The 16,436-nt window shown below is 38.9% G+C and overlaps 1 protein-coding gene across 5 annotated transcripts in view; it reads left to right on the forward strand.

The window, feature by feature from the left end:
* LOC306990424 (uncharacterized protein) overlaps positions 1-16,436 on the forward strand; it is a 142,070-nt gene that overhangs the window by 85,937 nt on the left and 39,697 nt on the right. For all 5 annotated transcript variants that reach the window (XR_013795869.1, XM_079597246.1, XM_079597245.1 and 2 more), the window contains exons 12-13: positions 5,863-6,003; positions 10,862-10,904. Coding sequence is in view for 4 of the 5 variants with exons in the window: in XM_079597246.1 (XP_079453372.1) it covers positions 5,863-6,003; positions 10,862-10,904 (184 nt within the window). In the remaining variant the exon portion in view is untranslated. The remainder of the gene's footprint in view (positions 1-5,862; positions 6,004-10,861; positions 10,905-16,436) is intronic.

Raw genomic sequence — 16,436 nt, forward strand, 5'->3', positions numbered from 1 at the left:
CCTTATATAAATAAATGACTAGAATATAAGATTATTTGCTGCTGAGGGACAAATAGGCTCGACACACTGTAGAAATGGTCATTAATTCTTACAATTGGCTACAGAAATGGTACCGGTTTACTGTTGACCACATAATAACGTTAAAGGCTTCCCAAGGCCAGCTCCACGCCACAGGGTGCTGCAGCAACCTTACTTACTACGGTACTGATTGCGTCACCAAATGAAATCTCAAAAATGATGACTGGCTAGTCCTGCTCCAAGCTATTGGTTGATTGAGTAGTGTTGTGTCAGGTTCAAACAATGGTGCATTTACCCTTCGAGGAACCACTCTAATGTGGTTATAGTGGTCTATGCATATTAAGTTGAGATAAGTAGTTTAACATAAAATAAATTACACACATGGCTTCTTTTTTTTCTCTTTTTTACCAGGAAGTTCCTGTTGAGATACAATATCACTTCTACCAGGAGTCCTGGTCAAGATAGGCAGCACAAGACAAAAGTAGTACATAACACAACATAATAAACAAATGCAAAATACCCATATCTAAAATACAATACAATACAAAATACAAATCCTAATCAACTATTAAAACAGTAACACCGTTCTATAAAAACAATGTTTTTAAACAAAGCAAGAGATGCACATATTTCATGTGTAGTATACCTTGAAGCTCATTCCATAAGGAACATAATTAGAAAAGGCTGATCTACCTATTTATGTATGGAAAATTGGGATCTTGAGTAAAAGTTTGTCTGTTGATCTAGTATTATATATACTAGTACAGTATGTCAATAAACTAGACATCTACTGTGGTAATTTACCCAGTAAAGCTTTTAAAATAAAAATCAACATATGATTTTTCCTCCTCAAGCACAGAGAAGTCCATTTTGTCATTTGCATGCACACATGCGTAAAGCACTATTGCAGTAATGTGTTACATCCTAAAATAGACCTTTTGTCTTTTGATGTTTTCTACAAGCTAAATCAATCTACAACCTGCTTACAAAGACAATTAACTTCATAATTGAAAACAAAATGGAAAAATGTGTGATGTTTAATACTAAATTTGAACATTTTGAACTCCAGTAACCTGTTTTTACTCATCACAGGTCTTGACTGAAATACACAAGGTGTAGTTTATTTCAGACAGTGTGGTGATATCGATTCATAGCCTGACCCCATCCTTGAACTCTGCACAGCGGCGCATAGTCCTGTAAAGCCGGCACGATTGAAAGCGTAGCAGCCACCACGGCTTTATACTGTGTGCCATCATTCTCCTCAGTCATAGCAAGGTCTCCTCTGAACTGACTCCAAAAGCCTCTCTGTGCATTCAGACAGCAGAGTCGATCTTATGTTTATTCTCTTGAGACCCTAGGAGAGCGGGACAGAGAGAGAAAGAAAGAAAGAGCAGGTGTGGCGTTGAAGGAAACTAAAATGGAGAAATGAGACAGAAACAGAACCAGATGATAGAAAGTGAATGCCAGTGAGAGATATATAAAGTGAAAAATGGATATAGAAGAGAAAAAAATACTTTTCCAAATCCCAGTGCTGCCTATATAGACCACATTTTAAGGCATCATAGGCAAACATCTAAGATATTTCCTTTTGGCCAAATTCTAAGGCAGCTTCAAATGTTTTCTTTAAGAAGACGGTAATCCCAGAATGCTTTGCTACAAAAAAGTATTTGATTAAGTGAAAAAATAAATCCATGAAGGCAGATAAAGCGAGAAAAGGGTTACATAAACCATTGTTCAAAAGTTTAGGATCAGTGTCATTTTTCTAAATGATTTTTGAAAGACGTCTCGTGTTCACAAAGGCAACATTTCTTTGATCAAAAATCTTTTTTTTTTCTTCTTTTTTTTACAATTTTAAATAACGGTTCTATTTGAATACATTAAACAATTTATTATATTCCTGTGATGGCAAAGCTGAACTTTCAGCAGCCATTACTCCAGTCTTCAGTGTCACATGATCATTTAGAAATCATTCTGATATACTGGAAACTGTTATAAAACTGGAAACTGTGATAATTTTTGTTTCTATTTTGTGTATTTTTCATGGTTTTGCTTTTTTCATTCAAGTAGATACCATGCTTTTGCATGGATATTGCTAAAAGAGTTGATTGAGCTGATTTGCCTTAAAGGTACAATGTGTAGGAATTTCTCCCATCTAGCGGTGAAATTGTATTTTGGATTCAAACGAATAATCCTCTCTAGCGCCTCCTTTTTTCAAATGTGTGTTGCAACTACGGTAGCCGTTATGTACCAAGAAGCTATGACAACATTAGGGGTGGGACGATACAGGTACCTCACGATTCAATTCTGTGGCGATATGTGGTCCACGATATGATAATATCACGATTCGCGATATCTACGATATTCAATATATTGGAAGAAATTTCATCAACGATATATCACGATATATGTGACTGAAAAGAAAAAGAAGGATAAGGAAATAAGGAAATTTTATGCATTTATTAATGCCAACATTTCCAACATTGTACAAAGAAATATGTTCGAAATATGTCACACACACACACACACACACACACACACACACACACACACACACACACACACACAGAGACACACTCTCTCTCTCTCTCTCTCTCTCTCTTTCTTATTTTTTATGTTGAACGGAATGGCTACTGTTCTCTGCTTTTCAACAAATCATTTGCACACACATTCTGTAATTTTTCTATCTGAAGCTATTGCCTGCAACATTGAAAGCTCCGGTCTCTGTGTTTAGCGCGAATGCTCACGTGATTGCCGCCGGCTCGGGATACAAATTGTGCAGGACAGTCGTGCCGTGTACCAGCTGCTTTGACGCGATTATCAGTTTAACTGACTCGTAATGTGTGCAATATCTCACGACCTCCCGAGTGTCCGAACTCGCACCGTGCACGCCCGCCTTTACTTGTGTTCTTCACCGGCCGCTGTTTGCGCCACTTTACCCCTATTTACTCGAACAGCGCCCCCCGCAAACAGAATGGTAGATATTGGGTAGTGACAGTGACATTGACAACGGGTAAATTAATCATTTTGTTTTGTAATAAAATATCGATATTGGGCGTTAGTGTATCGATTATTTATTGCGACAGAGAGCACAACAATATATTGCAATATCGATTTTTTTTCCCACCCCTAGACAACATGTCTTCCAATAGAACTTCATCTAGTTTAACTATACATGTTCTACTGTTATGCTGCCTATGTAATGAATTACACAACCAAGCATTGAAAAAAAGCTTGTAATTTTGACTGTAACATTGATTTACCTGTCGACAAGAAAGCAGGCAACTTCAGCGTCCCTTTCAAAGTCTTTCTCCTTCATTAGCTCTTTCCACCTGGGAAAAGCTATCCCCATATTTACCCTCGTTTTTTTAATTCACCAGTCACGTTTCCTTTTAAGTTAAATTTTTTGTTTTTGTTGACGAGGATTCCTCCTCCTGTGGCTCGGCATAAGTATGAAGTACCGTGCAGCCTTTCAAATTGACAAGTGCGCGCCTCTCACTGATCTTCTTGTCCGTTTCAGTCTCGTGACGCTGGCTCTGAACGAAAACGCGTTGTGGAAACGCGTTGAGGTAGCCTAGTGCTTTTTGTCCCTTTCTGCTATTATAGTTTTTCAAGATGGCGGAACGACATGGAAGCCTCCATGGACTCACCCGTCCCATGTAAATGAAGTAAAAAAAAAATTACGAGGATAAGTCAGATCATTGGCAGATGTAATTCTACACCAATGAGGACATATTTATGAATAAAGACATTGATTTTAGCTAATAAAATACTTAAACTACACAGTGGACCTTTAAAGAAACTTTTATCAAACAAATCAGTTGTGAGTTGAGTCTCCTGTGTGCTTTGTGTGAGGAGCGTCATTTGTGTGGCGCACATGTAGAGCGTTTCAAAACAGTCACATGCAATATGTGTTTCCATGTCAGTTAGTACACTGCCTTATAAAGCTGCTGCCGACTAGACAGTAGATATTGAGGCAGCCCACTAGATTTTGGAACAGAGCAGTCAAAGAGAATGAGCGTGCTTGTTTTTGCGAGAAAGAGAGAGAGAGAGAGAGGACCCTTGTGGGCCAATCTCATCTGTCACAGCCAAGCTTCATCATTAATATGCAACAGCAGCCTGCTGATGCTTGGCATTGACCCATTTTCTCGCTGAAATATCACCGCAAGGTTCACGGTGTGAGAGAGACGCAGACCTGCACATAATCGGCTTTGCGTGGAACACCCAGGTACAGGGGGTCTGCTTGAAAACACAAGCACTCATATCCTGGGATAATGACTTCCTCTTTGTCCGGCGTACTTTTTGATTATGAGAGCTACAGGAGTTCAGAAATGCCTGTCCGTCCTCCAAAAATGATAACGACGAAATCCGTAGTCATTACACATTTAAACCAGGTCCCTTTGCCACATACGTGGCCAGCATATGAAATGTACTAATAGCAGTAAGTCACCTGATGGAACATAACTGCAATAGTATTCATGAGATTCACAGATAGTAAGAAGGGAGGGTGCAGTGGGATTTAGTGCATATTTAAAGTGTCAAGATGTTAGTATTCACATGTTAATATAATCTTTAAGTGGATAGAGGACGGGCAGATTTGGATTGTGGTTCATGATGGAGGGCTCAAGAATGCTTAAAAATGTAATACAAGTGTGGTGGAGGGATGCTGCAGGAGTTGTCACAGGAACAATCCTGTGCAAGCAACCGATTATATATGCGTACACCTGCCTCGTGATTGGCAGGATTAGATGAACACGCTTCCAAAACTTCATTAAATTGCGAAAACATGTTGGATGCACATGTTTATACATATTATTTACATATGTTTATACATATTATTATTCATATACCTTGACAAATGCTACTTGTCCTAATAATAAAATGTGCTCAAGAGAGTGTGCAGTTCTATTTTCCTTTCATTAAGGATGCACATGTTTAAGCACATAGCTTTTTCTGAAGAGTGTGTTGAGTACTTCAGCATTAATAATCAAAGCATTTGAGGGAAAGATGTTCTAACTGCACGAGCACGAATGGCTGTGGAGACGTCTTCCTGTATGATGTATGGAATTGTTTTTCTTCCACTAGCATGTAATATGCATTTGTGGCATGGGAAATAAATGGGTACATCTGTGTGTGTAAGAAGTCTTTTATACTCATCAAGGCTGTATTTGTTTGATAAAAAATACAGTAAGTTGTGAAATATTACAATTTAAAATTGTAATTTTAATATATTTTAAAATGTAATTTATTCCTGTGATAGCAAAGCTGAATTATCAGCATAATTGCTCCAGTCTTCAGCGTCACTTGATCCTCCAGAAATCATTCTAATGTGCTGATTTGATGCTCAAAAACATTATTATTATTATCAATGTTGAAAATAGTTTTGCTGCTTAAAATTTTGGTGGAAACAATGCTGCATTTTTTCAGGATGTTTTTGTAATATCATATATGTCTTTACTGTCGATTAAATGCATCCTTGCTGAATAAGTTTTAATTTATTTCCAAATAATTAATTGGGTGAAGAGTATACAGTAAGATGATTGTTTGTTTTTGTATGTTTAGTATATGTATTTTATAGTGCAAACATATAAAATATATATAAAAATATATAATATGTGTATGGTTTTAAAATCTCTCCCCCCTCTCTCTCTCTCTCTCTCTCTCTCTCTCTCTCCCTCTCTCTCTCCCCCCTCTCTCTCTCTCTCTCTCTCTCTCTCTCTCTCTCTCTCTCTCTCTCTCTCTCTCTCTCTCTCTCTCCCTCTCCCTCTCTCCCTCTCCCTCTCTCCCTCTCCCTCTCTCTCTCTCCCTCTCTCTCTCCCTCTCTCTCTCCCTCTCTCTCTCTCTCAGGTGTTGGGCAGTTTTAGAGATTGTTCCCCAGATGGCTGTGGAGACGCTGCTGGAGGAGAAACTCTTAAATAGGAGTGCAGGACAAACAGAGGCGACTCATCCAGTACACGCATTTATCTACTCCAACATCTCCCTCGAGGAGTGAGTCCATACATACACATGAACATACAAACATCGGATGCACATGCATTGAGGTTATTGTACAATGTCTCAGGAGATGTGATTTTCACATGTTGCTGTCATGATTCCCTTAGTTAGTGTACCAGGTGCTGTTTTTCATGGACCAAAGTCTTTTTTTTTTTTAACAAATGCCAGTTCTAGTTTCTCTGTTTGTAATAAAATAACATCTGAGGTTGACTGTGCCGCTTTAGCTCAGTGAGATATTGTATTCTACTGTTATACATGTGCGTTTAAAAGCACATCTTCTCCCTGTAACGCAAGATGGCAGATAACGAATTAGAGCGCGTTCGGTTCCAGTCACGAAGAATTACAGCTCAATAAAACAAGTCGCACAATAAATGACAACGCAAGTCAGTCTGAATGTGAACATCGCTCACACTCTTTTAATCGTTGTCTCCTTGGCTTCATCTGTGACGGGGGAAATGGAGAACATCCTCGGCAGGAGTCTTTTTTTAGAGATTCATACATTACAGTACTTGTTTATGTATGAGGCTTGTATTAATATTTAAATGAGCTCCGTTCGGATGGGTGTCATGTGTAATACAACCAGATAGATTTCTGGCCCTAATGATTCAGAGTTGTTTGTGTGACGGTGGATAGAGTAGCATGATTAGACACGTCAGTCAGCGCAGAGGCGGTTTCTTTGCTCCCAGATGCTTCCCCGTGCAGCCATTTTCACCCCGGCACACACCTCGAGTGATGCGCCGAGCATCGTATGATTGACTAAGCAGCACTTAAGCAGGTGAGGACCCTGTAAATAAGCTTTTCCCTCCGAAATGATCTCGTTTTAGGCCCCTCCCTCCATCTCGAGCCCTCTGCGGATGGATTCTGCCACCTGGAGATTGCAGAGTTCTGCTTTTCTGCATCCCCTCCCATCCGGTGTTTATATCAGCCGGGTTTGTTGAGGTAATCCGGCCAGCTCCAAACTAGCGGAAAGATGGAGTTAGGGAAATGGATTTCTGGAATAAAATGAAAGTGCGTTTTGGGCGTACGTGTTACTCAGACGTAACTCTTGACAGGGAATTCATTGAGCCGCATAACTCTGTTCACTCATCTGTAGGGTTTTTTGTCTAGTAAAGCTTTACTAGACTGCAATTTTACTGAAGGTCCTCCTACTCTGTAATTTACTTTGAAAGCCATTGTTGGCACTCTTAAAAGAATAATTGGCGAAGATTAACACTATTTGAACCATTCAAAGAGTATCTAAAGGTGATGCATCAGCCGTAATTTAGAAAACACAACATCAAGGGGGAAATTGAAGGCTTGCTCTTAAACATGCCCACCACTTGATTTTTATTTCACACAAAATATTTCCTTTATGTTCGCAGTGAAACAGATTTTCATGTCAGTGTTTTGACAGTTATTTAATTTAGCTGTCTGCACACCCCTGCTTTTTGAATATGTGAATGTTTTCTTAATGACGACAGGTGTCAGGGGTAGTTATGAGAGGGAATGATGGGACTCTGAGCGAGAGATCCGCAGAACAACAGTGGCCCCTGGAGGTCAAAACATGTACTACATGAGCCTGGTCTGCTTAAGCTTCATTATCAGGTGCATAAGTACCTTGAAAATAAAATCTGCTGAACTTCACAGCAAATGTGATCAATCTTGTAAATTATTGCTTACATGTAAGTACGTTGTTATTGCTTATTGCTTGCATTAAGCATGTAGTATACGATGCATCTGTGAATGCATGTTATCTTTCTTGCAATTACACATAAATCAATGTGGAGCTGCTTGCTTTCGGGTTTCAAGTGCTTGTTTACGAGTTTATCCCGGAATAAGTACCTTATTCATCATCTGTCTTTCTTTACTATGGCCATATCCCCTTTCTTTTGCCTTCTCTCTTGCTGTCATTCTCACTCTCAGCACCAAACCTACAACTCTCTAATGAGTAAAAGCCTCCCCTCAGGGCTGCCATGTGTAGTGAGATTCTCTAGAGGCTCTCCAAAAGCTCTAGTGGTAAATTTCATCTCATGATAGGCTTCACATTCAGTGTAGGCTTTCATTTGCCCATTCGATTCAATTAGCCGTTTCATATAGTCCCCTAACCGCAGAACGGTCGGTGCGTTTGACTCCTTTGCCTTATTCAAATGTGCACACAGTTCTCGAAGTTTTTGCCTGCACTACAGAAATGTCACAAAGACCTGGGGACAATGCGGTCCACACCTGGGTGTGAGGACGCAAGGGATTTCGGTGGGAAATATGGGACATTCTGTCTCCCAGCAGAACTGTTGGAATTTTTTTGAAAAATGGAGGTCAGAAAGGAAACGTTTCGCACGATCCTTTGGCTGCACAGAGGAGGACTCCGGGGGAGTCGGAAGAAAGAAATAATTAAAGCCACAGTTACAGAGAATGTCATTTCCACTGCATTATGCGTCTCTTTTACAAAAGCCGGGGTTAAATATTTTAAAGGCCTGACTGGCTCTCATCTGGCATCCTCCATTATTGAAACCGAAATATACTTAAGCAGGCAGAGGCATTAGCCCCACAGCTAGAGGGTCAGCCTGCCTCAGACGTTGCCTTTAAAAAGCCTTGCGTTTGATAACCTCTGGATTCATTGATTATATACTGCTGATGGATTCTAAGCACTGACTCAGAGCTTTGCTTTTTCAATTCAATTAAAGCACTATAGGGGAGCTACTCAATATTTCTTCCACGCTGGCAATTATATTGTCAGCCGTGCAATTGATTTGTCTACAGTCGTTAAGACTTTTTTACAACCGGAGCAGAGGTATTTTCTATAATTATTTATTATTTTTGGACTGAATTTGATAATTCCATTGCTCGTATTGATCTCCCGTCCTTACCTTGGTTGTTATATACGTGTGTGCCAGTTTATGTAGTCAAAGAACTTAAGGATGTATTGGGTGATTAAGAGGGTATTAATAAAATGATCTGTTTTAAGGTTTAGCTGGTTAGCACTACCTATAATATTCCTATTCAAAATTAGCTTTGTATTTTGATGAAACAAAATGGTTTGTAATGTACTGACATGGTCGTATTGACATATTTACAGCAAAAAAAAAAAAAAATGTTAAATGTTTACAAAACTTTTATATTATAACAATATTTGTATAATTGCCCTTTTACCATTTTATACTTAAATTGTAGATCCCTTAACCCTACCCCCAAACCCAAACAAAGCCATTTTATAGAGAATATAAAAAAATAATCTATAAATGTGATGAGCGAAATTGTGTACGAAAATGTACATTTATAGCATTAAAAAGATATTTCCAGTTGCTAATCCCACTTCTACCTCTAAACCTACCCATAACCATTTCTTAAAAAGGTGTACAGTTAGAAAGTCAAGTCACATTTATTTATATAGCGCTTTATACAATACAGATTGTTTCAAAACAGCTTTACAGCCATAACAGGAAAATTGTGCATTTCGGCTATATTGTTCAGCTGAAGTCAGTTCAGTGTTGATTTAGCTCTGTTGTAAAGATCATCAATTATTGAATTAGTTCATTTAATCTATAAAGCAGTTCTCCAAAAAATGATGTCATCGTTCAGCTCTCATACAGCAGTGTCAGTACAGTCAGATCAATAATATTGTTGAATATTAAGTGTCCCCAACTAAGCTAGCCAGAGGCGACACAAGGGTAATCACAATAATTTATTTATTGCGAAAATGTCAAAAGCAGTACCAAAAATAGTTCAGGAGATCATAATGGAAAGAGACATTTTTATTATTTCGAATGTCTTTTAAACCATTTGAATTTGTTAGTTTTCACTCCGCAATTGTTCGTTTATTTTTTTCCAATTTATTTTTCTAGTTTTTTTTTCTTTGCTAATTTTCTTAATAAACATTTAGTAATGTATTAATATATATTTGTTTAATGTTTAATCATGTTAAAATTTTCAGCACTTTTTTTCTAGTTTAATGCAGGCAGGTTATAAAGGTTTCAAGTGTTAGATAATATATAATAAAAAGTTGTAACAGTTTTCATTACAGACTTTCTTAGGTGTGCCGTACGGAAGGATAGAGCAGTGAGTTTCCATTATATTATTTGACATGCATCTACCCTTTGATTGAAATTGAAATGTGTCTGAGATGAAGTGAAAGCAGTAAGTCAGGGCTGTCCCTCATTTCTGGCCTGAAGCAAAGCATTTGCCAAACGATTTTCTGGCCAACGAGGAATAAAACAATGTATTTAAGGGTAGTTCTGCCATTTTTACCATGTATGTGGTCAAATCTCTACATTTCCGTTCCGTTTTTTTTTTTTTTTTAGACGTAACCTCCCTGATGATTTGAAACTGGCCAGACATCAAATGTTACTGCAGGCTTCCTCTCTCCAATAGCAGATTACTACCTCTGAAACACAGCCCTCTTGTTACAAAGCCACTAAGAAAAAAGACAAAAAATGATTTGAATTTCAAAGACAGGGACTGAGCCAAAAGCAAGGACTTTATAAGACACAACAGTGAATGAAAATGGAATGGAGAATCAGTCCACACATTCCCAGAGGGGTGACTGTTTGAAAGATCGGCGGTACATTTTACCCTGTGGACCAAACCTAGAAAAGTTTTTAACGGAGGCTTGTAACGGATTCACTCCATGCTCCACATGTAGCAACCTTTTGGCCTTTTTGCCTTTAGGCTTTTGACCGCTTAACTAGAGTGTTCTTCAATGTGACTGGAGTAATAAAATAATAAAATTTTTGTGTTTTAGTCAAAATGGCGCTCATTTGACAGTACTACACATTACTACACTTACACCACATTTATAATATTGTTACCGATCATATCTTATCAGATTATTTCATTGTTTTTATGCCACTGTTTATTTGAACATTCTTTTTCTTTGCAGGTCAGAAAAGGCTGGGGAGATCGCGACAATACCACTGACCAAGGTAAATGAAATCATGTTCTTTTCAGAATATCGAATCCAGATTTACAGACCTTGTAATCCGGTGAGAGAGAAATGGATTGAAATGTCTGTAGTGCTTTGCATGCATGACAGGCCAAGAATAAGTAAATATTAAGTTGCTTCTCCTGTGTTGAAGCCATTGAGTGTTGGGGCTTTCTGATATCATGTGCTGTAGAGTGCTTTTTGACTTTCAAAGTTCAAGTGGTTTGCAAGTACTGTAAGAGAGGCTACTACATGGCTTGAGAAGCTCTAATCAGATGCGTATGTGATGGCTTCATGTCTGATTCACAGATCATTACTGACGTCTGCGGTTGACCTCTTGATTTGTTGAAGCTGTGTTTCTTTTGAACTCTCTCTCTTCACTTTACCAGAGAGTAGCATTTAGATGCTGAACATCTATATGTAGAGCATGTGAAGCATAAAAACAAACCCACCAGTTTTATATTATATCACCTAAATTCACCTAAATATTACAATTCTGTTATTATTCGAATGAATCTCATAAAACCTGTCAAGAAACGTTCAGCTCACATTTCACCCCCAAAAAAAGGGGAAAAAAGTACTGCATTTTGCATAAATAAATGTCTACTGTTAAAACGTCTACTGTTAGGAGGCAGGAATGTCTTTGGTTTGTGATATTATCAAATATGCACAATATACTGTGATACATCTGGTATTTTCTCTTTGTTATTTAAAGGGAACCTATTGTGCAAAATTCCCTTTACATGGCTTTGAACATAAATGTGTGTTGGCAGTGTGTGTACACAACCACCCTATAATGATAAAAATCCTGTTCGAGATCCAGCTTACAGTCTCCGGAGATAGGCCTATCGTTACTGATCACTGCAGAAATGAAAGGGAGAGCGCGCACTTTATGACAGCTCATCGAGTTGTTTTACGGATATAAAGTTTACCATTTTATTAAAGGTACACTGTGTAGGAATTTCTCCCATCTAGCCCCCATCGAAATTGTATTTTGCATTCAAACGAATAGTGCTCTCTAGCGCCTCGCTTTTTCAAATGCGTGTTGCAATGCGAATTACACATCCAAGCAATGAAAAAAAGCTTGTCATTTTTAGACCGTAACATTGACTTACATGTCGAGAAGAAACCAGGCAACTTCAGCGTCCCTTTCCAAGTCTTTCTCCTTCACCTAATCAGGTTCCCACCTGGGAAAAGCTATCCCGATATTTACCCTCGTTTTTTAAAATCGCCGGTCACGTTTATTTTTTATTTTTTTGCTTCCAACGACATGGAAGCCTCCATGGACTTAGCAATCCAATGTAAATAAAGATAAGAAATGCTTCGCTTATGAGGACCAAGATTGAGTGAGATAAGATTGTCCTGCCACTTAGCGCGAGCTTGTGAGACTCCGCCCTCTGTGCAGGAGCAGCAGCTCAGTTGCATTTAAAGGGATACACACTAAAACGGTGTGTTTCTATGAGCCCCAAAAAGTGACAATTTAAACATGCTGTAAAAAAATTATGTTGGGTATTTTAACTACACCTTCACATACACACTGGTGACATCAGAGACTTATTTTACTTCTTGTGAAAGGGGGCATAATAGGTGCACTGTAAGGTCCCCCTGTGGTGAAAATCAAGTTTTTATGTTGTTTATTAATAGCTATGTGGTGTTTTTAATATGCTTTAAGACAAACCATGAGCAAATTCATGTCAACACCATTGTGGAGTACTTTCTCTTAAAAACTGCAGTGAAAAAAAGACCGTATCAAAAATGTGGTTTGAAATTACCAGTGTTTCTTCTACAGTCACAAACTACCTTGTAACCAATCACGTCGACGTGTGGGCGGGCTTTAGCATATCATTAACTGCTGCAAAGCAGTGGAGTCTCAAGAGAAGCCAGGTTATCCTGGTATATTTTTCTGTTGATACGTAAAATCATGTACATTTAGCAATATAGCAGGTGAATTATGTATATGATGTATATTACGATGTTATGATGAACTAAATGCCTTTTTCCACTGACGTTCTAAGTTGCTCAGCGTTTTTAAGGATGCTGATTTTAGAACGCAGCTGTCTGACTCTGAGATGGTGAACGGGAACATAGTTTGTGTAATATTAGCAACACATTATAAGCTGTTTGATAACGTAGTCAAGCAAAAGGCTAATCATATCAATAACCATTATGTGTCTGACGTTGTAAAGAGCGATACCATTATGCCGCGTTTACTACAACAAGGTTTGCAGAGTGGATCTCTGAGCTGCTGTGAGTGAGTGGAGGCAGGTTCTGCAAGCATATGGGTTCTGCGTATACTAACTGAGGCAAGGGTGTAGATAGAAGGGGCTTTCGCACCGGGTAGTTCTAGGAACTAGCCACCAGGGTGGTTTCCCGAGAACTAATGGTTCCCATAGGAACATTTTGCTGGTTGTATTCGCACCGCCAGTAGAAACTCTAAAGTGTCCAGTCACAGTGTTGCTACTGTGGCTGAGCAGAAATACATAATCATGTTCAGCTTGGTCCCCTCAAAGTTGCGTTGGATTTTCTCCTAGCGTAAAGGTTAAGAGGCCCATATATCACTGTTTTTCATGTCCGTAGAGTTAGTTTGTGAGGTAAACATATAGGCTGTAATCTGTGTGTTTACACAGCCTTTTTAAAAATGGTGGGTACTGGTGTTTCGCGTGCGTTCGGCCAATCAGCGTATATTAGCGTTACTGGTAGTTCCTTTTTTGCTGGTTTAGACCCTACTCTGAAGTAGGAGCTAGAGATGCGCGGATGGGCTATTATTTCATCCGCATCACAAAACTCATCATCCGTCCGCCATCCATCCGCACCAACGTTTTTGACAAATTTTCATAACCGCACCCACCCACCATCCGCTGATTGAGCGATGCAAGGCGCTGCTGATGACAGCCGCGAGACTAGAAAGCTCTGTGTTCTGTACCTCAGAATATCAGCAATGAACTCCGTCTCCGATCGGCGCACGGACAAAAATAAATAAATAGCCTAAATGAAACGCACTTCGGCAAACCTGACCTTATCTGATAGGCTACTGCCATATTTTCATTGTAGCCTAATAGAAAACGCATTTTGGCACATCATTTCAACATGCTGCTATTTAGCCTACTGAATGAATGCCTATTTCACTTTATTTTTTTAGCAAATAGATAGAAAGCTCGAATAAAATAACAAGTCATTTACATTATAGGCAAACTCTACGCACTGTCATGTCAGGGTGACGACTAGTGTTGGGTCCGAGTCCACCTTTGTCGAGTCCGAGTCGAGTCCAAGTCCTTAACAACCGAGTACAAGTCCAAGTCCGAGTCCAAAGAGGGTCGAGTCGGACTTGAGTCCGAGTCCTTAACATCCGAGTCCGAGTCGAGTCCGGCCGAGTCCACAAAGATTTAAATGATTTGAAATTGACCTTTCACAAAGACCCGCCCCTCTTGGTTACTGTTGCTACGTCCGACAAGCCATTCCTCTCTCACTCCACATGTTCTCGGTCGGAGCAAAGAGGACACTAACAATGTGACAACAGACAAGACAGAGCAGGGTACTTTTGGTTTGAAATAAAGTCTCAGCTTTCAATTGTTTTAATTTTTATGAAATTCAAACGATAAATACTGTTTTGTGGTGCTTTAATGTGTAGGCCTCAGTTCAAGCAGCACGTGAACTGATAATCTCTTCTAGTTATAGCACAAATTTCTAAAAAAGAAATCAATACACACAAGTCCACTGCCTTTAATCTACTAACTGATTTGGTTTGTTTGTCGAACAAAAATGGCGTGTATCTGCATTATAATTGGTCAGATCACCTGTCAATCAAATCCCGGCGAAAGGTCTCAACACTGAGCTCTTAAATTAATATTTTAAACCTTACAAAATGATTGCAATGTATAGTTACAGTCATACGTTTACCTATTGTACATCTTTTAGAATCTGCAAGGTAATGCTTAATAATGCAACACGATGCATTAAGAGCCAGGGGTAAACTTTTGAGCAAGATGATGATGTTTACATTTTTCTTATTGTGTTGTACATGCTAATATCTTATTTAGCCTCTGAAGGGTTGGACTAAATTAATGAATGCATTTTTAAACAAATAAGACCAATTTACACCAATGATCCAGTTCAAAAGTTTACACCTCTTGGCTCTTAACGGATGCTTCCTTCTTGTGCATCACTAAATGTTTGCAGGGTTTGTAAAAGTTGTGTATGAGTCCCTCAGTTGTCACCAGTGTGAAAGTATGGATCTTACAATCATAGTCACTGCTAGTAAGGAGTCAAATATGCAGAAGATGCTGGAAAAGCAAAGAATGTGCAGGAGCTGGATGATTTTTCCTCAACCATTAAAAAAAAAAGAAAAAGAAAAAAAGAAAAAAGTTGTGGATCATTCAGGTAATGACACAATATTAAAATCGAGCCTATGTAATTTGTCTTTATTTTGTGTTTGTATTTTATCTAGGCTATTAAACATCTGTTATGTGAATAAGCTTTTTCAGGGCAGTACTAAATAGAAACAATGTGTATGATCCGTCTTATTAAAAAACATATACAAATAACATTTTGGAGATTCTGCAAGGAGAATGTAAACTTATGACTAAAGTATAAATGCAACAAAAATGATAACATTATCAGACGCCAAAATGTTGCTATGGTTAACACGTTCTTATGTTGCTATGTGTCAAATCATCGCAATTTCATGACTCAAAGGACAAAAATTAAGTGGATTCAATCCCACATTTAAATGCAGTTATCACTCTTTATAATGTACAGTGTGAACGTAACCACTGGTCCTCTAGAAGTATGAAAAACAAAACTATTTAGATTGTCAACAGCGCTCCCTTTAAGCCATCACTTACCGCGTTCGGCACTCTCCCTAAAACTCTCGTCATAAACACTGACTGAAGTTGTCCGCACTGCACAGTGAATATCTTATTTATATTGCGTCTATAGAGACTTTGTTGTTTATGAGGGGATTTGCGAAAGGATAAAGCTCGTGCTGATTCTAAACATACATTTTGAGCGAATTATTCGCATGCGGACTCGTGCCTCTGATTTGCCACAGTGTTTATGCACTTAACTGTGATTGGCTACAATGCTCAACGCTGAAACAACGTTGTTTCGTTTCGTTTTTGAATAAAAAAAATTCACAAAATTTAGTTTTGTGTCATCCAGTGCCCGGACTCGACTGGACTCGGACATTTTTCCGAGTCTAAAATGTCCCGAGTCCGTGTCAAGTCCGAGTACAAATTCATTCGAGTGCGTGACAAGTCCGAGTCCATTCAAAATTGGACTCGAGACCGGACTCGAGTCCGAGTTCGAGTACCCCAACTCTAGTGACGACAGCGCCGCCGCTCCCACCACGCGCATCACGTGCTGTGCGTAGGGCACCAAGAGCTGAGGGAGCACCAAAAAAAATAGCCTAATGTAAAATCAACAATTATAATGCAGATATTATTTCAGTATAGAAATGCAGACATCCCAAGTCTCCCGGATATTGATAGCGGCTCACTGATGCCCGCGAATTAGTTAAAATCTCACGGAATCTAGA

The sequence above is a fragment of the Phoxinus phoxinus genome (genome assembly GCF_949152265.1).
Source record: "Phoxinus phoxinus genome assembly, chromosome: 22".
NCBI classification, from domain to species: domain Eukaryota; kingdom Metazoa; phylum Chordata; class Actinopteri; order Cypriniformes; family Leuciscidae; genus Phoxinus; species Phoxinus phoxinus.